A 23,060-nucleotide genomic window follows, 5' to 3' on the forward strand; every position below is an offset into this window, starting at 1 on the left:
AAACATCAAAGTGTACAGAATAGCTTCAAATCGCATTTGGAGACGTTTTAGACAATTTTGAGCATTTCGATAAAACTTTTCACACAAAAACATCAAAGAGCACAAAATAGCTTAATATCGTATTTAAAAACGTTTTAGACCATTTTGAGCATTTCAACAAAACTTTTCACACAAAACATCAAAGTGTACAGAATAGCTTCAAATCGCATTTGGAGACGTTTTAGACCATTTTGTGATTTTCGAAAAAACTTGTTAACATAAAAACACCAAAGAGCTAAGAATATCTTCAAATCGCATTTGGAGACGTTTTAGACCATTTTGTGCATTTCGATGAAACTTTGTTACACAAAAACATCAAAGTGCTTAAAATCACATTAGAAACCGTTTTAGACCATTTTGAGCATTTCGATAAAACTTTTCACACAAAACATCAAAGTGTACAGAATAGCTTCAAATCGCATTTGGAGACGTTTTAGACCATTTTGAGCATTTCGATAAAACTTTTCACACAAAAACATCAAAGAGCACAGAATAGCTTCAAATCGCATTTGGAGACGTTTTAGACCATTTTGTGATTTTCGAAAAAACTTGTTAACATAAAAACACCAAAGAGCTAAGAATATCTTCAAATCGCATTTGGAGACGTTTTAGACCATTTTGTGCATTTCGATGAAACTTTGTTACACAAAAACATCAAAGTGCTTAAAATCACATTTGGAGACGTTTTAGACCATTTTGAGCATTTCGATAAAACTTTTCACACAAAAACAGCAAAGTGCACAAAATAGCTTAATATGGTATTTGAAAACGTTTTAGACCATTTTGAGCATTTAGACAAAACTTTTTGATACTAAACATAAAAGTGTACAGAATAGCTTCAAATCGCATTTGGAGACGTTTTAAACCATTTTTTGATTTTCGAACAAACTTGTTAACATAAAAACTCCAAAGCGCTTAGAATAGCTTCAAATCGCATTTGGAGACGTTTTAGACCATTTTATGATTTTCGAAAAAACTTGTTAACATAAAAATACCAAAGTTTTAAGAATAGCTTCAAATCGCATTTGGAGATGTTTTAGACCATTTTGTGCATTTCGATGAAACTTGGTTACACAAAAACATCAAAGTGCTTAAAATCACATTAGAAACCGTTTTAGACCATTTTGAGCATTTCGATAAAACTTTTCACACAAAACATCAAAGTGTACAGAATAGCTTCAAATCGCATTTGGAGACGTTTTAGACAATTTTGAACATTTCGACAAAACTTTTTCACACAAAACATCAAAGTGTACAGAATAGCTTCAAATCGCATTTGGAGACGTTTTAGACCATTTTGTGATTTTCGAAAAAACTTGTTAACATAAAAACACCAAAGTGCTTAGAATAGCTTCAAATCTCATTTGGAGACGTTTTAGACCATTTTGTGCATTTCGATGAAACTTGGTTACAGAAAAACATCTAAGTGCTTAAAATCACATTAGAAACCGTTTTAGACCATTTTGAGCATTTCGATAAAACTTTTCACACAAAACATCCAAGTGTACAGAATAGCTTCAAATCGCATTTGGAGACGTTTTAGACCATTTTGTGATTTTCGAAAAAACTTGTTACCATAAAAACACCAAAGAGCTAAGAATATCTTCAAATCGCATTTGGAGACGTTTTAGACCATTTTGTGCATTTCGATGAAACTCTGTTACACAAAAACATCAAAGTGCTTAAAATCACATTTGAAACCGTTTTAAACCATTTTGAGCATTTCGATAAAACTTTTCACACAAAAACAGCAAAGTGCACAAAATAGCTTAATATGGTATTTGAAAACGTTTTAGACCATTTTGAGCATTTCGATAAAACTTTTCACACAAAAACATCAAAGAGCACAAAATAGCTTAATATCGTATTTAAAAACGTTTTAGACCATTTTGAACATTTCGACAAAACTTTTTCACACAAAACATCGCAGTGTACAGAATAGCTTCAAATCGCATTTGGAGACGTTTCAGACCATTTTGTGATTTTCGAAAAAACTTGTTAACATAAAAACACCAAAGTGCTTAGAATAGCTTCAAATCGCATTTGAAGACGTTTTAGACCATTTTGTGCATTTCGATGAAACTTGGTTACACAAAAACATCAAAGTGCTTAAAATCACATTAGAAACCGTTTTAGACCATTTTGAGCATTTCGATAAAACTTTTCACACAAAAACATCAAAGAGCACAAAATAGCTTAATATCGTATTTGAAAACGTTTTAGACCATTTTGAGCATTTCGACAAAACTTTTTCATACTAAACATCAAAGTGTACAGAATAGCTTCAAATCGCATTTGGAGACGTTTTAGACAATTTTGAGCATTTCGATAAAACTTTTCACACAAAAACATCAGAGAACACAAAATAGCTTAATATCGTATTTAAAAACGTTTTAGACCATTTTGAGCATTTCAACAAAACTTTTCACACAAAACATCAAAGTGTACAGAATAGCTTCAAATCGCATTTGGAGACGTTTTAGACCATTTTGTGATTGTCGAAAAAACTTGTTAACATAAAAACACCAAAGAGCTAAGAATATCTTCAAATCGCATTTGGAGACGTTTTAGACCATTTTGTGCATTTCGATGAAACTTTGTTACACAAAAACATCAAAGTGCTTAAAATCACATTTGGAGACGTTTTAAACTATTTTGAGCATTTCGATAAAACTTTTCACACAAAAACAGCAAAGTGCACAAAATAGCTTATTATGGTATTTGAAAACGTTTTAGACCATTTTGAGCATTTTGAGAAAACTTTTTCACACAAAATTTCAAAGTGTACAGAATAGCTTCAAATCGCATTAGAAAACGTTTTAGACCATTTTGAGCATTTCAATAAAACTTTTCACACGAAAACATCAATGTGCACAAAAGAGCTTAATATGGTATTTAAAAATGTTTTAAACCATTTTGAGCATTTCGTTAAAACTTTTCACACAAAAACATCAAAGTGTACAGAATAGCTTCAAATCGCATTTGGAGACGTTTAAACCATTTTGTGATTTTTGAAAAAACTTGTTAACATAAAAACACCAAAGTGCTAAGAATAGCTTCAAATCGCATTTGGAGACGTTTTAGACCATTTTGTGATTTTCGAAAAAACTTGTTGACATAAAAACACCAAAGTGCTAAGAATAGCTTCAAATCGCATTTGGAGACGTTTTAGACCATTTTGTAATTTTCGAAAAAACTAGTTAACATAAAAACACCAAAGTGCTAAGAATAGCTTCAAATCGCATTTGGAGACGTTTTAAACCATTTTGTGATTTTCGAAAAAACTTGTTAACATAAAAACACCAAAGTGCTTAGAATAGCTTCAAATCGCATTTGGAGACGTTTTAGACCATTTTGTGCATTTCGATGAAACTTGGTTACACAAAAACATCAAAGTGCTTAAAATCACATTTGAAACCGTTTTAGACCATTTTGAGCATTTCGATAAAACTTTTCACACAAAAACAGCAAAGTGCACAAAATAGCTTAATATGGTATTTGAAAACGTTTTAGACCATTTTGAGCATTTCGACAAAACTTTTTCATACTAAACATCAAAGTGTACAGAATAGCTTCAAATCGCATTTGGAGACGTTTTAGACCATTTTGTGATTTTCGAAAAAACTTGTTAACATAAAAACTACTAAGTGCTTAGAATAGCTTCAAATCGCATTTGGAGACGTTTTAGACCATTTTATGATTTTCGAAAAAACTTGTTAACATAAAAATACCAAAGTTCTAAGAATAGCTTCAAATCGCATTTGGAGACGTTTTAGACCATTTTGTGCATTTCGATGAAACTTGGTTACACAAAAACATCAAAGTGCTTAAAATCAAAATAGAAACCGTTTTAGACCATTTTGAGCATTTCGATAAAACTTTTCACACTGGTACTGGTACTGGTTCAAATAACCGTCTCACAGAGACATCTGGTAGCCATTGACTTAAAGTTGGCATTTGGATGTGTTACTTTTAAATGTAGGCCTACAGTATGAGAGTGACTACTACCAAATTACACAGTCTCAAAACAACTTATAAACAGTTCATATATACAGTTAAAACATTGCTGGGAATTATAAATTTCTGTTGAAGCAGGCTCTAATGAAGTTGCATCTAGTAAGTTGACTTTGTTGTACAACTCTATCAAGTATTGATGGTATCTTCCGACCTCTTCGTTTACTTTGGGTTGTGTGAAAAGTAAGAATTTTTGTAGGATCTTCATTTTCTTTTCTAATTACATGTCCGATCCAGTTGAATTGTTGCTTGTAGACATATTCTTCTAGCGGTTGACAGCCAGTAATTTTGTAGAGATCGTCATTATCAATAACGTAACGCCAGTCTATATAGTTTTCATCTGTTTCTTCATCTGAGGATATGTCTACATGGTTTGGTGGGCAGACTCTTTGAAAGCCATTCACTAGCATTCTTCTTAGGAAGGTTTTGTATGTTGTGCTAAGTTTGGACATTTCACTTCCTGTTGCCCTCCAAGCATGGCAACCATAGGTGAGTCTACTCCTAACTAGACCATTAAGAAACATCATTCTTGTTTGTAAGTGGATCGTTCTGTTGGTAAGCAATGCTCTATTCTCTGCAAATGCTCCTTTGGCTGAATTGATTCTGTATTTTACTTCTTGATCTCCAATATGAACATCATTGTAGGTAGCCCATACACCAAGGTATCTAAAGTGTGTTACGTTGTTAATGTGTACGCCGCCAATTTGTATGATGCATCTTGGGTATTCTTCAACTTCCTCTTTCCAGTTCCATATAATGGTTTCTGTTTTGGGGGCACTAATTCTTAGACCAAATTCCAGACAAACTTTATTCAAGATGTTCACAATGGTTTGCAGTTCTTCTTGTGACCAGGAGCTTACAGCAAAGTCATCAGCATAGCCACTTTCAAAGTCGTCATAGATGCCCCTTGATGGTGCTTTACGTCTTTGAGCACGATTTGTAGCTTCAATAGGAATTAGGTATTGTATCATTAGGCCATCCAAACTAGCATCTTTACAGCGTTGTTTGAACACTCTAATAACGTAATCAAACTTGATAGAGTTGTACAACAAAGTCAACTTACTAGATGCAACTTCATTAGAGCCTGCTTCAACAGAAATTTATAATTCCCAGCAATGTTTTAACTGTATATATGAACTGTTTATAAGTTGTTTTGAGACTGTGTAATTTGGTAGTAGTCACTCTCATACTGTAGGCCTACATTTAAAAGTAACACATCCAAATGCCAACTTTAAGTCAATGGCTACCAGATGTCTCTGTGAGACGGTTATTTGAACCAGTACCAGTACCAGTGTGAAAAGTTTTATCGAAATGCTCAAAATGGTCTAAAACGGTTTCTATTTTGATTTTAAGCACTTTGATGTTTTTGTGTAACCAAGTTTCATCGAAATGCACAAAATGGTCTAAAACGTCTCCAAATGCGATTTGAAGCTATTCTTAGAACTTTGGTATTTTTATGTTAACAAGTTTTTTCGAAAATCATAAAATGGTCTAAAACGTCTCCAAATGCGATTTGAAGCTATTCTAAGCACTTAGTAGTTTTTATGTTAACAAGTTTTTTCGAAAATCACAAAATGGTCTAAAACGTCTCCAAATGCGATTTGAAGCTATTCTGTACACTTTGATGTTTAGTATTACACAAAAACATCAAAGAGCACAAAATAGCTTAATATCGTATTTAAAAACGTTTTAGACCATTTTGAACATTTCGACAAAACTTTTTCACACAAAACATCAAAGTGTACAGAATAGCTTCAAATCGCATTTGGAGACGTTTTAGACCATTTTGTGATTTTCGAAAAAACTTGTTAACATAAAAACACCAAAGTCCTTAGAATAGCTTCAAATCGCATTTGGAGACGTTTTAGACCATTTTGTGCATTTCGATGAAACTTTGTTACACAAAAACATCAAAGTGCTTAAAATCACATTTGGAGACGTTTTAGACCATTTTGAGCATTTCGATAAAACTTTTCACACAAAACATCAAAGTGTACAGAATAGCTTCAAATCGCATTTGGAGACGTTTTAGACAATTTTGAGCATTTCGATAAAACTTTTCACACAAAAACATCAAAGAGCACAAAATAGCTTAATATCGTATTTAAAAACGTTTTAGACCATTTTGAGCATTTCAACAAAACTTTTCACACAAAACATCAAAGTGTACAGAATAGCTTCAAATCGCATTTGGAGACGTTTTAGACCATTTTGTGATTTTCGAAAAAACTTGTTAACATAAAAACACCAAAGAGCTAAGAATATCTTCAAATCGCATTTGGAGACGTTTTAGACCATTTTGTGCATTTCGATGAAACTTTGTTACACAAAAACATCAAAGTGCTTAAAATCACATTAGAAACCGTTTTAGACCATTTTGAGCATTTCGATAAAACTTTTCACACAAAACATCAAAGTGTACAGAATAGCTTCAAATCGCATTTGGAGACGTTTTAGACCATTTTGAGCATTTCGATAAAACTTTTCACACAAAAACATCAAAGAGCACAGAATAGCTTCAAATCGCATTTGGAGACGTTTTAGACCATTTTGTGATTTTCGAAAAAACTTGTTAACATAAAAACACCAAAGAGCTAAGAATATCTTCAAATCGCATTTGGAGACGTTTTAGACCATTTTGTGCATTTCGATGAAACTTTGTTACACAAAAACATCAAAGTGCTTAAAATCACATTTGGAGACGTTTTAGACCATTTTGAGCATTTCGATAAAACTTTTCACACAAAAACAGCAAAGTGCACAAAATAGCTTAATATGGTATTTGAAAACGTTTTAGACCATTTTGAGCATTTAGACAAAACTTTTTGATACTAAACATAAAAGTGTACAGAATAGCTTCAAATCGCATTTGGAGACGTTTTAAACCATTTTTTGATTTTCGAACAAACTTGTTAACATAAAAACTCCAAAGCGCTTAGAATAGCTTCAAATCGCATTTGGAGACGTTTTAGACCATTTTATGATTTTCGAAAAAACTTGTTAACATAAAAATACCAAAGTTTTAAGAATAGCTTCAAATCGCATTTGGAGATGTTTAAGACCATTTTGTGCATTTCGATGAAACTTGGTTACACAAAAACATCAAAGTGCTTAAAATCACATTAGAAACCGTTTTAGACCATTTTGAGCATTTCGATAAAACTTTTCACACAAAACATCAAAGTGTACAGAATAGCTTCAAATCGCATTTGGAGACGTTTTAGACAATTTTGAACATTTCGACAAAACTTTTTCACACAAAACATCAAAGTGTACAGAATAGCTTCAAATCGCATTTGGAGACGTTTTAGACCATTTTGTGATTTTCGAAAAAACTTGTTAACATAAAAACACCAAAGTGCTTAGAATAGCTTCAAATCTCATTTGGAGACGTTTTAGACCATTTTGTGCATTTCGATGAAACTTGGTTACAGAAAAACATCTAAGTGCTTAAAATCACATTAGAAACCGTTTTAGACCATTTTGAGCATTTCGATAAAACTTTTCACACAAAGCATCCAAGTGTACAGAATAGCTTCAAATCGCATTTGGAGACGTTTTAGACCATTTTGTGATTTTCGAAAAAACTTGTTACCATAAAAACACCAAAGAGCTAAGAATATCTTCAAATCGCATTTGGAGACGTTTTAGACCATTTTGTGCATTTCGATGAAACTCTGTTACACAAAAACATCAAAGTGCTTAAAATCACATTTGAAACCGTTTTAAACCATTTTGAGCATTTCGATAAAACTTTTCACACAAAAACAGCAAAGTGCACAAAATAGCTTAATATGGTATTTGAAAACGTTTTAGACCATTTTGAGCATTTCGATAAAACTTTTCACACAAAAACATCAAAGAGCACAAAATAGCTTAATATCGTATTTAAAAACGTTTTAGACCATTTTGAACATTTCGACAAAACTTTTTCACACAAAACATCGCAGTGTACAGAATAGCTTCAAATCGCATTTGGAGACGTTTTAGACCATTTTGTGATTTTCGAAAAAACTTGTTAACATAAAAATACCAAAGTTCTAAGAATAGCTTCAAATCGCATTTGGAGACGTTTTAGACCATTTTGTGCATTTCGATGAAACTTGGTTACACAAAAACATCAAAGTGCTTAAAATCAAAATAGAAACCGTTTTAGACCATTTTGAGCATTTCGATAAAACTTTTCACACAAAAACATCAAAGAGCACAAAATAGCTTAATATCGTATTTAAAAACGTTTTAGACCATTTTGAACATTTCGACAAAACTTTTTCACACAAAACATCAAAGTGTACAGAATAGCTTCAAATCGCATTTGGAGACGTTTTAGACCATTTTGTGATTTTCGAAAAAACTTGTTAACATAAAAACACCAAAGTCCTTAGAATAGCTTCAAATCGCATTTGGAGACGTTTTAGACCATTTTGTGCATTTCGATGAAACTTTGTTACACAAAAACATCAAAGTGCTTAAAATCACATTTGGAGACGTTTTAGACCATTTTGAGCATTTCGATAAAACTTTTCACACAAAACATCAAAGTGTACAGAATAGCTTCAAATCGCATTTGGAGACGTTTTAGACAATTTTGAGCATTTCGATAAAACTTTTCACACAAAAACATCAAAGAGCACAAAATAGCTTAATATCGTATTTAAAAACGTTTTAGACCATTTTGAGCATTTCAACAAAACTTTTCACACAAAACATCAAAGTGTACAGAATAGCTTCAAATCGCATTTGGAGACGTTTTAGACCATTTTGTGATTTTCGAAAAAACTTGTTAACATAAAAACACCAAAGAGCTAAGAATATCTTCAAATCGCATTTGGAGACGTTTTAGACCATTTTGTGCATTTCGATGAAACTTTGTTACACAAAAACATCAAAGTGCTTAAAATCACATTAGAAACCGTTTTAGACCATTTTGAGCATTTCGATAAAACTTTTCACACAAAACATCAAAGTGTACAGAATAGCTTCAAATCGCATTTGGAGACGTTTTAGACCATTTTGAGCATTTCGATAAAACTTTTCACACAAAAACATCAAAGAGCACAGAATAGCTTCAAATCGCATTTGGAGACGTTTTAGACCATTTTGTGATTTTCGAAAAAACTTGTTAACATAAAAACACCAAAGAGCTAAGAATATCTTCAAATCGCATTTGGAGACGTTTTAGACCATTTTGTGCATTTCGATGAAACTTTGTTACACAAAAACATCAAAGTGCTTAAAATCACATTTGGAGACGTTTTAGACCATTTTGAGCATTTCGATAAAACTTTTCACACAAAAACAGCAAAGTGCACAAAATAGCTTAATATGGTATTTGAAAACGTTTTAGACCATTTTGAGCATTTAGACAAAACTTTTTCATACTAAACATAAAAGTGTACAGAATAGCTTCAAATCGCATTTGGAGACGTTTTAAACCATTTTTTGATTTTCGAACAAACTTGTTAACATAAAAACTCCAAAGCGCTTAGAATAGCTTCAAATCGCATTTGGAGACGTTTTAGACCATTTTATGATTTTCGAAAAAACTTGTTAACATAAAAATACCAAAGTTTTAAGAATAGCTTCAAATCGCATTTGGAGATGTTTTAGACCATTTTGTGCATTTCGATGAAACTTGGTTACACAAAAACATCAAAGTGCTTAAAATCACATTAGAAACCGTTTTAGACCATTTTGAGCATTTCAATAAAACTTTTCACACAAAACATCAAAGTGTACAGAATAGCTTCAAATCGCATTTGGAGACGTTTTAGACAATTTTGAACATTTCGACAAAACTTTTTCACACAAAACATCAAAGTGTACAGAATAGCTTCAAATCGCATTTGGAGACGTTTTAGACCATTTTGTGATTTTCGAAAAAACTTGTTAACATAAAAACACCAAAGTGCTTAGAATAGCTTCAAATCTCATTTGGAGACGTTTTAGACCATTTTGTGCATTTCGATGAAACTTGGTTACAGAAAAACATCTAAGTGCTTAAAATCACATTAGAAACCGTTTTAGACCATTTTGAGCATTTCGATAAAACTTTTCACACAAAACATCCAAGTGTACAGAATAGCTTCAAATCGCATTTGGAGACGTTTTAGACCATTTTGTGATTTTCGAAAAAACTTGTTACCATAAAAACACCAAAGAGCTAAGAATATCTTCAAATCGCATTTGGAGACGTTTTAGACCATTTTGTGCATTTCGATGAAACTCTGTTACACAAAAACATCAAAGTGCTTAAAATCACATTTGAAACCGTTTTAAACCATTTTGAGCATTTCGATAAAACTTTTCACACAAAAACAGCAAAGTGCACAAAATAGCTTAATATGGTATTTGAAAACGTTTTAGACCATTTTGAGCATTTCGATAAAACTTTTCACACAAAAACATCAAAGAGCACAAAATAGCTTAATATCGTATTTAAAAACGTTTTAGACCATTTTGAACATTTCGACAAAACTTTTTCACACAAAACATCGCAGTGTACAGAATAGCTTCAAATCGCATTTGGAGACGTTTCAGACCATTTTGTGATTTTCGAAAAAACTTGTTAACATAAAAACACCAAAGTGCTTAGAATAGCTTCAAATCGCATTTGGAGACGTTTTAGACCATTTTGTGCATTTCGATGAAACTTGGTTACACAAAAACATCAAAGTGCTTAAAATCACATTAGAAACCGTTTTAGACCATTTTTAGCATTTCGCTAAAACTTTTCACTCAAAAACATCAAAGAGCACAAAATAGCTTAATATCGTATTTAAAAACGTTTTAGACCATTTTGAGCATTTCAACAAAACTTTTCACACAAAACATCAAAGTGTACAGAATAGCTTCAAATCGCATTTGGAGACGTTTTAGACCATTTTGTGATTTTCGAAAAAACTTGTTAACATAAAAACACCAAAGAGCTAAGAATATCTTCAAATCGCATTTGGAGACGTTTTAGACCATTTTGTGCATTTCGATGAAACTTTGTTACACAAAAACATCAAAGTGCTTAAAATCACATTTGGAGACGTTTTAAACTATTTTGAGCATTTCGATAAAACTTTTGACACAAAAACAGCAAAGTGCACAAAATAGCTTATTATGGTATTTGAAAACGTTTTAGACCATTTTGAGCATTTTGAGAAAACTTTTTCACACAAAATTTCATAGTGTACAGAATAGCTTCAAATCGCATTAGAAAACGTTTTAGACCATTTTGAGCATTTCAATAAAACTTTTCACACGAAAACATCAATGTGCACAAAAGAGCTTAATATGGTATTTAAAAATGTTTTAAACCATTTTGAGCATTTCGTTAAAACTTTTCACACAAAAACATCAAAGTGTACAGAATAGCTTCAAATCGCATTTGGAGACGTTTAAACCATTTTGTGATTTTTGAAAAAACTTGTTAACATAAAAACACCAAAGTGCTAAGAATAGCTTCAAATCGCATTTGGAGACGTTTTAGACCATTTTGTGATTTTCGAAAAAACTTGTTGACATAAAAACACCAAAGTGCTAAGAATAGCTTCAAATCGCATTTGGAGACGTTTTAGACCATTTTGTAATTTTCGAAAAAACTAGTTAACATAAAAACATCAAAGTGCTTAAAATCACATTAGAAACCGTTTTAGACCATTTTGAGCATTTCGATAAAACTTTTCACACGAAAACATCAATGTGTACAGAATAGCTTCAAATCGCATTTGGAGACGTTTTAGACAATTTTGAGCATTTCGATAAAACTTTCACACAAAAACAGCAAAGTGCACAAAATAGCTTATTATGGTATTTGAAAACGTTTTAGACCATTTTGAGCATTTTGAGAAAACTTTTTCACACAAAATTTCAAAGTGTACAGAATAGCTTCAAATCGCATTAGAAAACGTTTTAGACCATTTTGAGCATTTCAATAAAACTTTTCACACAAAAACATCAATGTGCACAAAAGAGCTTAATATGGTATTTAAAAACGTTTTAAACCATTTTGAGCATTTCGTTAAAACTTTTCACACAAAAACATCAAAGTGTACAGAATAGCTTCAAATCGCATTTGGAGACGTTTAAACCATTTTGTGATTTTTGAAAAAACTTGTTAACATAAAAACATCAATGTGTACAGAATAGCTTCAAATCGCATTTGGAGACGTTTTAGACCATTTTGTGATTTTCGAAAAAACTTGTTGACATAAAAACACCAAAGTGCTAAGAATAGCTTCAAATCGCATTTGGAGACGTTTTAGACCATTTTGTAATTTTCGAAAAAACTTGTTAACATAAAAACACCAAAGTGCTAAGAATAGCTTCAAATCGCATTTGGAGACGTTTTAGACCATTTTGTGCATTTCGATGAAACTTGGTTACACAAAAACATCAAAGTTCTTAAAATCACATTAGAAACCGTTTTAGACCATTTTGAGCATTTCGATAAAACTTTTCACACAAAACATCAAAGTGTACAGAATAGCTTCAAATCGCATTTGGAGACGTTTTAGACAATTTTGAGCATTTCGATAAAACTTTTCACAAAAAAACATAAAAGAGCACAAAATAGCTTAATATCGTATTTAAAAACGTTTTAGACCATTTTGAACATTTCGACAAAACTTTTCACACAAAACATCAAAGTGTACAGAATAGCTTCAAATCGCATTTGGAGACGTTTTAGACCATTTTGTGATTTTCGATAAAACTTGTTAACATAAAAACACCAAAGAGCTAAGAATATCTTCAAATCGCATTTGGAGACGTTTTAGACCATTTTGTGCATTTCGATGAAACTCTGTTACACAAAAACATCAAAGTGCTTAAAATCACATTTGAAACCGTTTTAGACCATTTTGAGCATTTCGATAAAACTTTTCACACAAAAACAGCAAAGTGCACAAAATAGCTTAATATGGTATTTGAAAACGTTTTAGACCATTTTGAGCATTTCGACAAAACTTTTTCACACAAAACATCAAAGTGTACAGAATAGCTTCAAATCGCATTTGGAGACGTTTTAGACCATTTTGTGATTTTCGAAAAAAACTTGTTAACATAAAAACACCAAAGTGCTTAGAATAGCTTCAAATCGCATTTGGAGACGTTTTTGACCATTTTGTGCATTTCGATGAAACTTTATTACACAAAAACATCAAAGTGCTTAAAATCACATTTGGAGACGTTTTAGACCATTTTGAGCATTTCGATAAAACTTTTCACACAAAAACGGCAAAGTGCACAAAATAGCTTAATATGGTATTTGAAAACGTTTTAGACCATTTTGAGCATTTCGACAAAACTTTTTCATACTAAACATCAAAGTGTACAGAATAGCTTCAAATCGCATTTGGAGACGTTTTAGACCATTTTTTGATTTTCGAACAAACTTGTTAACATAAAAACTCCAAAGTGCTTAGAATAGCTTCAAATCGCATTTGGAGACGTTTTAGACCATTTTCTGATTTTCGAAAAAACTTGTTAACATAAAAATACCAAAGTTTTAAGAATAGCTTCAAATCGCATTTGGAGACGTTTTAGACCATTTTGTGCATTTCGATGAAACTTGGTTACACAAAAACATCAAAGTGCTTAAAATCACATTAGAAACCGTTTTAGACCATTTTGAGCATTTCGATAAAACTTTTCACACAAAACATCAAAGTGTACAGAATAGCTTCAAATCGCATTTGGAGACGTTTTAGACAATTTTGAGCATTTCGATAAAACTTTTAACACAAAAACATCAAAGAGCACAAAATAGCTTAATATCGTATTTAAAAACGTTTTAGACCATTTTGAGCATTTCAACAAAACTTTTCACACAAAACATCAAAGTGTACAGAATAGCTTCAAATCGCATTTGGAGACGTTTTAGACCATTTTGTGATTTTCGAAAAAACTTGTTAACATAAAAACACCAAAGAGCTAAGAATATCTTCAAATCGCATTTGGAGACGTTTTAGACCATTTTGTGCATTTCGATGAAACTTTGTTACACAAAAACATCAAAGTGCTTAAAATCACATTAGAAACCGTTTTAGACCATTTTGAGCATTTCGATAAAACTTTTCACACAAAACATCAAAGTGTACAGAATAGCTTCAAATCGCATTTGGAGACGTTTTAGACCATTTTGAGCATTTCGATAAAACTTTTCATACAAAAACATCAAAGAGCACAGAATAGCTTCAAATCGCATTTGGAGACGTTTTAGACCATTTTGTGATTTTCGAAAAAACTTGTTAACATAAAAACACCAAAGAGCTAAGAATATCTTTAAATCGCATTTGGAGAGGTTTTAGACCATTTTGTGCATTTCGATGAAACTTTGTTACACAAAAACATCAAAGTGCTTAAAATCACATTTGGAGACCTTTTAGACCATTTTGAGCATTTCGATAAAACTTTTCACACAAAAACAGCAAAGTGCACAAAATAGCTTAATATGGTATTTGAAAACGTTTTAGACCATTTTGAGCATTTAGACAAAACTTTTTGATACTAAACATAAAAGTGTACAGAATAGCTTCAAATCGCATTTGGAGACGTTTTAAACCATTTTTTGATTTTCGAACAAACTTGTTAACATAAAAACTCCAAAGTGCTGAGAATAGCTTCAAATCGCATTTGGAGACGTTTTAGACCATTTTCTGATTTTCGAAAAAACTTGTTAACATAAAAATACCAAAGTTTTAAGAATAGCTTCAAATCGCATTTGGAGACGTTTTAGACCATTTTGTGCATTTCGATGAAACTTGGTTACACAAAAACATCAAAGTGCTTAAAATCACATTAGAAACCGTTTTAGACCATTTTGAGCATTTCGATAAAACTTTTCACACAAAAACATCAAAGAGCACAAAATAGCTTAATATCGTATTTGAAAACGTTTTAGACCATTTTGAGCATTTCGACAAAACTTTTTCATACTAAACATCAAAGTGTACAGAATAGCTTCAAATCGCATTTGGAGACGTTTTAGACAATTTTGAGCATTTCGATAAAACTTTTCACACAAAAACATCAGAGAACACAAAATAGCTTAATATCGTATTTAAAAACGTTTTAGACCATTTTGAGCATTTCAACAAAACTTTTCACACAAAACATCAAAGTGTACAGAATAGCTTCAAATCGCATTTGGAGACGTTTTAGACCATTTTGTGATTGTCGAAAAAACTTGTTAACATAAAAACACCAAAGAGCTAAGAATATCTTCAAATCGCATTTGGAGACGTTTTAGACCATTTTGTGCATTTCGATGAAACTTTGTTACACAAAAACATCAAAGTGCTTAAAATCACATTTGGAGACGTTTTAAACTATTTTGAGCATTTCGATAAAACTTTTCACACAAAAACAGCAAAGTGCACAAAATAGCTTATTATGGTATTTGAAAACGTTTTAGACCATTTTGAGCATTTTGAGAAAACTTTTTCACACAAAATTTCAAAGTGTACAGAATAGCTTCAAATCGCATTAGAAAACGTTTTAGACCATTTTGAGCATTTCAATAAAACTTTTCACACGAAAACATCAATGTGCACAAAAGAGCTTAATATGGTATTTAAAAACGTTTTAAACCATTTTGAGCATTTCGTTAAAACTTTTCACACAAAAACATCAAAGTGTACAGAATAGCTTCAAATCGCATTTGGAGACGTTTAAACCATTTTGTGATTTTTGAAAAAACTTGTTAACATAAAAACACCAAAGTGCTAAGAATAGCTTCAAATCGCATTTGGAGACGTTTTAGACAATTTTGAGCATTTCGATAAAACTTTTCACACAAAAACATAAAAGAGCACAAAATAGCTTAATATCGTATTTAAAAACGTTTTAGACCATTTTGAACATTTCGACAAAACTTTTCACACAAAACATCAAAGTGTACAGAATAGCTTCAAATCGCATTTGGAGACGTTTTAGACCATTTTGTGATTTTCGATAAAACTTGTTAACATAAAAACACCAAAGAGCTAAGAATATCTTCAAATCGCATTTGGAGACGTTTTAGACCATTTTGTGCATTTCGATGAAACTCTGTTACACAAAAACATCAAAGTGCTTAAAATCACATTTGAAACCGTTTTAGACAATTTTGAGCATTTCGATAAAACTTTTCACACAAAAACATCAAAGAGCACAAAATAGCTTAATATCGTATTTAAAAACGTTTTAGACCATTTTGAGCATTTCAACAAAACTTTTCACACAAAACATCAAAGTGTACAGAATAGCTTCAAATCGCATTTGGAGACGTTTTAGAACATTTTGTGATTTTCGAAAAAACTTGTTAACATAAAAACACCAAAGAGCTAAGAATATCTTCAAATCGCATTTGGAGACGTTTTAGACCATTTTGTGCATTTCGATGAAACTTTGTTACACAAAAACATCAAAGTGCTTAAAATCACATTTGGAGACGTTTTAAACTATTTTGAGCATTTCGATAAAACTTTTGACACAAAAACAGCAAAGTGCACAAAATAGCTTATTATGGTATTTGAAAACGTTTTAGACCATTTTGAGCATTTTGAGAAAACTTTTTCACACAAAATTTCAAAGTGTACAGAATAGCTTCAAATCGCATTAGAAAACGTTTTAGACCATTTTGAGCATTTCAATAAAACTTTTCACACGAAAACATCAATGTGCACAAAAGAGCTTAATATGGTATTTAAAAACGTTTTAAACCATTTTGAGCATTTCGTTAAAACTTTTCACACAAAAACATTAAAGTGTACAGAATAGCTTCAAATCGCATTTGGAGACGTTTAAACCATTTTGTGATTTTTGAAAAGACTTGTTAACATAAAAACACCAAAGTGCTAAGAATAGCTTCAAATCGCATTTGGAGACGTTTTAGACCATTTTGTAATTTTCGAAAAAACTTGTTGACATAAAAACACCAAAGTGCTAAGAATAGCTTCAAATCGCATTTGGAGACGTTTTAGACCATTTTGTAATTTTCGAAAAAACTTGGTTACACAAAAACATCAAAGTGCTAAGAATAGCTTCAAATCGCATTTGGAGACGTTTTAGACCATTTTGTGCATTTCGATGAAACTTGGTTACACAAAAACATCAAAGTTCTTAAAATCACATTAGAAACCGTTTTAGACCATTTTGAGCATTTCGATAAAACTTTTCACACAAAACATCAAAGTGTACAGAATAGCTTCAAATCGCATTTGGAGACGTTTTAGACAATTTTGAGCATTTCGATAAAACTTTTCACACAAAAACATAAAAGAGCACAAAATAGCTTAATATCGTATTTAAAAACGTTTTAGACCATTTTGAACATTTCGACAAAACTTTTCACACAAAACATCAAAGTGTACAGAATAGCTTCAAATCGCATTTGGAGACGTTTTAGACCATTTTGTGATTTTCGATAAAACTTGTTAACATAAAAACACCAAAGAGCTAAGAATATCTTCAAATCGCATTTGGAGACGTTTTAGACCATTTTGTGCATTTCGATGAAACTCTGTTACACAAAAACATCAAAGTGCTTAAAATCACATTTGAAACCGTTTTAGACCATTTTGAGCATTTCGATAAAACTTTTCACACAAAAACAGCAAAGTGCACAAAATAGCTTAATATGGTATTTGAAAACGTTTTAGACCATTTTGAGCATTTCGACAAAACTTTTTCACACAAAACATCAAAGTGTACAGAATAGCTTCAAATCGCATTTGGAGACGTTTTAGACCATTTTGTGATTTTCGAAAAAAACTTGTTAACATAAAAACACCAAAGTGCTTAGAATAGCTTCAAATCGCATTTGGAGACGTTTTAGACCATTTTGTGCATTTCGATGAAACTTTATTACACAAAAACATCAAAGTGCTTAAAATCACATTTGGAGACGTTTTAGACCATTTTGAGCATTTCGATAAAACTTTTCACACAAAAACGGCAAAGTGCACAAAATAGCTTAATATGGTATTTGAAAACGTTTTAGACTATTTTGAGCATTTCGACAAAACTTTTTCATACTAAACATCAAAGTGTACAGAATAGCTTCAAATCGCATTTGGAGACGTTTTAGACCATTTTTTGATTTTCGAACAAACTTGTTAACATAAAAACTCCAAAGTGCTTAGAATAGCTTCAAATCGCATTTGGAGACGTTTTAGACCATTTTCTGATTTTCGAAAAAACTTGTTAACATAAAAATACCAAAGTTTTAAGAATAGCTTCAAATCGCATTTGGAGACGTTTTAGACCATTTTGTGCATTTCGATGAAACTTGGTTACACAAAAACATCAAAGTGCTTAAAATCACATTAGAAACCGTTTTAGACCATTTTGAGCATTTCGATAAAACTTTTCACACAAAACATCAAAGTGTACAGAATAGCTTCAAATCGCATTTGGAGACGTTTTAGACAATTTTGAGCATTTCGATAAAACTTTTAACACAAAAACATCAAAGAGCACAAAATAGCTTAATATCGTATTTAAAAACGTTTTAGACCATTTTGAGCATTTCAACAAAACTTTTCACACAAAACATCAAAGTGTACAGAATAGCTTCAAATCGCATTTGGAGACGTTTTAGACCATTTTGTGATTTTCGAAAAAACTTGTTAACATAAAAACACCAAAGAGCTAAGAATATCTTCAAATCGCATTTGGAGACGTTTTAAACCATTTTGTGCATTTCGATGAAACTTTGTTACACAAAAACATCAAAGTGCTTAAAATCACATTAGAAACCGTTTTAGACCATTTTGAGCATTTCGATAAAACTTTTCACACAAAACATCAAACTGTACAGAATAGCTTCAAATCGCATTTGGAGACGTTTTAGACCATTTTGAGCATTTCGATAAAACTTTTCACACAAAAACATCAAAGAGCACAGAATAGCTTCAAATCGCATTTGGAGACGTTTTAGACCATTTTGTGATTTTCGAAAAAACTTGTTAACATAAAAACACCAAAGAGCTAAGAATATCTTCAAATCGCATTTGGAGACGTTTTAGACCATTTTGTGCATTTCGATGAAACTTTGTTACACAAAAACATCAAAGTGCTTAAAATCACATTTGGAGACGTTTTAGACCATTTTGAGCATTTCGATAAAACTTTTCACACAAAAACAGCAAAGTGCACAAAATAGCTTAATATGGTATTTGAAAACGTTTTAGACCATTTTGAGCATTTAGACAAAACTTTTTGATACTAAACATAAAAGTGTACAGAATAGCTTCAAATCGCATTTGGAGACGTTTTAAACCATTTTTTGATTTTCGAACAAACTTGTTAACATAAAAACTCCAAAGTGCTGAGAATAGCTTCAAATCGCATTTGGAGACGTTTTAGACCATTTTCTGATTTTCGATGAAACTTGGTTACACAAAAACATCAAAGTGCTTAAAATCACATTAGAAACCGTTTTAGACCATTTTGAGCATTTCGATAAAACTTTTCACACAAAAACATCAAAGAGCACAAAATAGCTTAATATCGTATTTGAAAACGTTTTAGACCATTTTGAGCATTTCGACAAAACTTTTTCATACTAAACATCAAAGTGTACAGAATAGCTTCAAATCGCATTTGGAGACGTTTTAGACAATTTTGAGCATTTCGATAAAACTTTTCACACAAAAACATCAGAGAACACAAAATAGCTTAATATCGTATTTAAAAACGTTTTAGACCATTTTGAGCATTTCAAGAAAACTTTTCACACAAAACATCAAAGTGTACAGAATAGCTTCAAATCGCATTTGGAGACGTTTTAGACCATTTTGTGATTGTCGAAAAAACTTGTTAACATAAAAACACCAAAGAGCTAAGAATATCTTCAAATCGCATTTGGAGACGTTTTAGACCATTTTGTGCATTTCGATGAAACTTTGTTACACAAAAACATCAAAGTGCTTAAAATCACATTTGGAGACGTTTTAAACTATTTTGAGCATTTCGATAAAACTTTTCACACAAAAACAGCAAAGTGCACAAAATAGCTTATTATGGTATTTGAAAACGTTTTAGACCATTTTGAGCATTTTGAGAAAACTTTTTCACACAAAATTTCAAAGTGTACAGAATAGCTTCAAATCGCATTAGAAAACGTTTTAGACCATTTTGAGCATTTCAATAAAACTTTTCACACGAAAACATCAATGTGCACAAAAGAGCTTAATATGGTATTTAAAAATGTTTTAAACCATTTTGAGCATTTCGTTAAAACTTTTCACACAAAAACATCAAAGTGTACAGAATAGCTTCAAATCGCATTTGGAGACGTTTTAGACCATTTTGTGATTTTCGATAAAACTTGTTAACATAAAAACACCAAAGAGCTAAGAATATCTTCAAATCGCATTTGGAGACGTTTTAGACCATTTTGTGCATTTCGATGAAACTCTGTTACACAAAAACATCAAAGTGCTTAAAATCACATTTGAAACCGTTTTAGACCATTTTGAGCATTTCGATAAAACTTTTCACACAAAAACAGCAAAGTGCACAAAATAGCTTAATATGGTATTTGAAAACGTTTTAGACCATTTTGAGCATTTCGACAAAACTTTTTCACACAAAACATCAAAGTGTACAGAATAGCTTCAAATCGCATTTGGAGACGTTTTAGACCATTTTGTGATTTTCGAAAAAAACTTGTTAACATAAAAACACCAAAGTGCTTAGAATAGCTTCAAATCGCATTTGGAGACGTTTTAGACCATTTTGTGCATTTCGATGAAACTTTATTACACAAAAACATCAAAGTGCTTAAAATCACATTTGGAGACGTTTTAGACCATTTTGAGCATTTCGATAAAACTTTTCACACAAAAACGGCAAAGTGCACAAAATAGCTTAATATGGTATTTGAAAACGTTTTAGACTATTTTGAGCATTTCGACAAAACTTTTTCATACTAAACATCAAAGTGTACAGAATAGCTTCAAATCGCATTTGGAGACGTTTTAGACCATTTTTTGATTTTCGAACAAACTTGTTAACATAAAAACTCCAAAGTGCTTAGAATAGCTTCAAATCGCATTTGGAGACGTTTTAGACCATTTTCTGATTTTCGAAAAAACTTGTTAACATAAAAATACCAAAGTTTTAAGAATAGCTTCAAATCGCATTTGGAGACGTTTTAGACCATTTTGTGCATTTCGATGAAACTTGGTTACACAAAAACATCAAAGTGCTTAAAATCACATTAGAAACCGTTTTAGACCATTTTGAGCATTTCGATAAAACTTTTCACACAAAACATCAAAGTGTACAGAATAGCTTCAAATCGCATTTGGAGACGTTTTAGACAATTTTGAGCATTTCGATAAAACTTTTAACACAAAAACATCAAAGAGCACAAAATAGCTTAATATCGTATTTAAAAACGTTTTAGACCATTTTGAGCATTTCAACAAAACTTTTCACACAAAACATCAAAGTGTACAGAATAGCTTCAAATCGCATTTGGAGACGTTTTAGACCATTTTGTGATTTTCGAAAAAACTTGTTAACATAAAAACACCAAAGAGCTAAGAATATCTTCAAATCGCATTTGGAGACGTTTTAAACCATTTTGTGCATTTCGATGAAACTTTGTTACACAAAAACATCAAAGTGCTTAAAATCACATTAGAAACCGTTTTAGACCATTTTGAGCATTTCGATAAAACTTTTCACACAAAACATCAAACTGTACAGAATAGCTTCAAATCGCATTTGGAGACGTTTTAGACCATTTTGAGCATTTCGATAAAACTTTTCACACAAAAACATCAAAGAGCACAGAATAGCTTCAAATCGCATTTGGAGACGTTTTAGACCATTTTGTGATTTTCGAAAAAACTTGTTAACATAAAAACACCAAAGAGCTAAGAATATCTTCAAATCGCATTTGGAGACGTTTTAGACCATTTTGTGCATTTCGATGAAACTTTGTTACACAAAAACATCAAAGTGCTTAAAATCACATTTGGAGACGTTTTAGACCATTTTGAGCATTTCGATAAAACTTTTCACACAAAAACAGCAAAGTGCACAAAATAGCTTAATATGGTATTTGAAAACGTTTTAGACCATTTTGAGCATTTAGACAAAACTTTTTGATACTAAACATAAAAGTGTACAGAATAGCTTCAAATCGCATTTGGAGACGTTTTAAACCATTTTTTGATTTTCGAACAAACTTGTTAACATAAAAACTCCAAAGTGCTGAGAATAGCTTCAAATCGCATTTGGAGACGTTTTAGACCATTTTCTGATTTTCGATGAAACTTGGTTACACAAAAACATCAAAGTGCTTAAAATCACATTAGAAACCGTTTTAGACCATTTTGAGCATTTCGATAAAACTTTTCACACAAAAACATCAAAGAGCACAAAATAGCTTAATATCGTATTTGAAAACGTTTTAGACCATTTTGAGCATTTCGACAAAACTTTTTCATACTAAACATCAAAGTGTACAGAATAGCTTCAAATCGCATTTGGAGACGTTTTAGACAATTTTGAGCATTTCGATAAAACTTTTCACACAAAAACATCAGAGAACACAAAATAGCTTAATATCGTATTTAAAAACGTTTTAGACCATTTTGAGCATTTCAACAAAACTTTTCACACAAAACATCAAAGTGTACAGAATAGCTTCAAATCGCATTTGGAGACGTTTTAGACCATTTTGTGATTGTCGAAAAAACTTGTTAACATAAAAACACCAAAGAGCTAAGAATATCTTCAAATCGCATTTGGAGACGTTTTAGACCATTTTGTGCATTTCGATGAAACTTTGTTACACAAAAACATCAAAGTGCTTAAAATCACATTTGGAGACGTTTTAAACTATTTTGAGCATTTCGATAAAACTTTTCACACAAAAACAGCAAAGTGCACAAAATAGCTTATTATGGTATTTGAAAACGTTTTAGACCATTTTGAGCATTTTGAGAAAACTTTTTCACACAAAATTTCAAAGTGTACAGAATAGCTTCAAATCGCATTAGAAAACGTTTTAG

General features: G+C 31.4%; 1 protein-coding gene across 1 annotated transcript; it reads right to left on the reverse strand.

The window, feature by feature from the left end:
• Nucleotides 1-4,112: 4,112 nt before the first annotated feature.
• Nucleotides 4,113-5,024, reverse strand: LOC144850514 (uncharacterized). Its single transcript, XM_078707797.1, has one exon. It carries the CDS (start codon nucleotides 5,022-5,024, stop codon nucleotides 4,113-4,115), a length of 912 nt encoding a protein of 303 aa, XP_078563923.1.
• Nucleotides 5,025-23,060: the final 18,036 nt, after the last annotated feature.

The sequence above is a fragment of the Antedon bifida genome, chromosome 8 (assembly GCF_963402885.1).
Source record: "Antedon bifida chromosome 8, ecAntBifi1.1, whole genome shotgun sequence".
Lineage (NCBI taxonomy): Eukaryota > Metazoa > Echinodermata > Crinoidea > Comatulida > Antedonidae > Antedon > Antedon bifida.

What these genes read in the sequence shown, in the direction of transcription:
- LOC144850514 (XM_078707797.1), bottom strand. Translation starts at nt 5,024, where the DNA reads ATGATACAATACCTAATTCCTATTGAAGCTACAAATCGTGCTCAAAGA.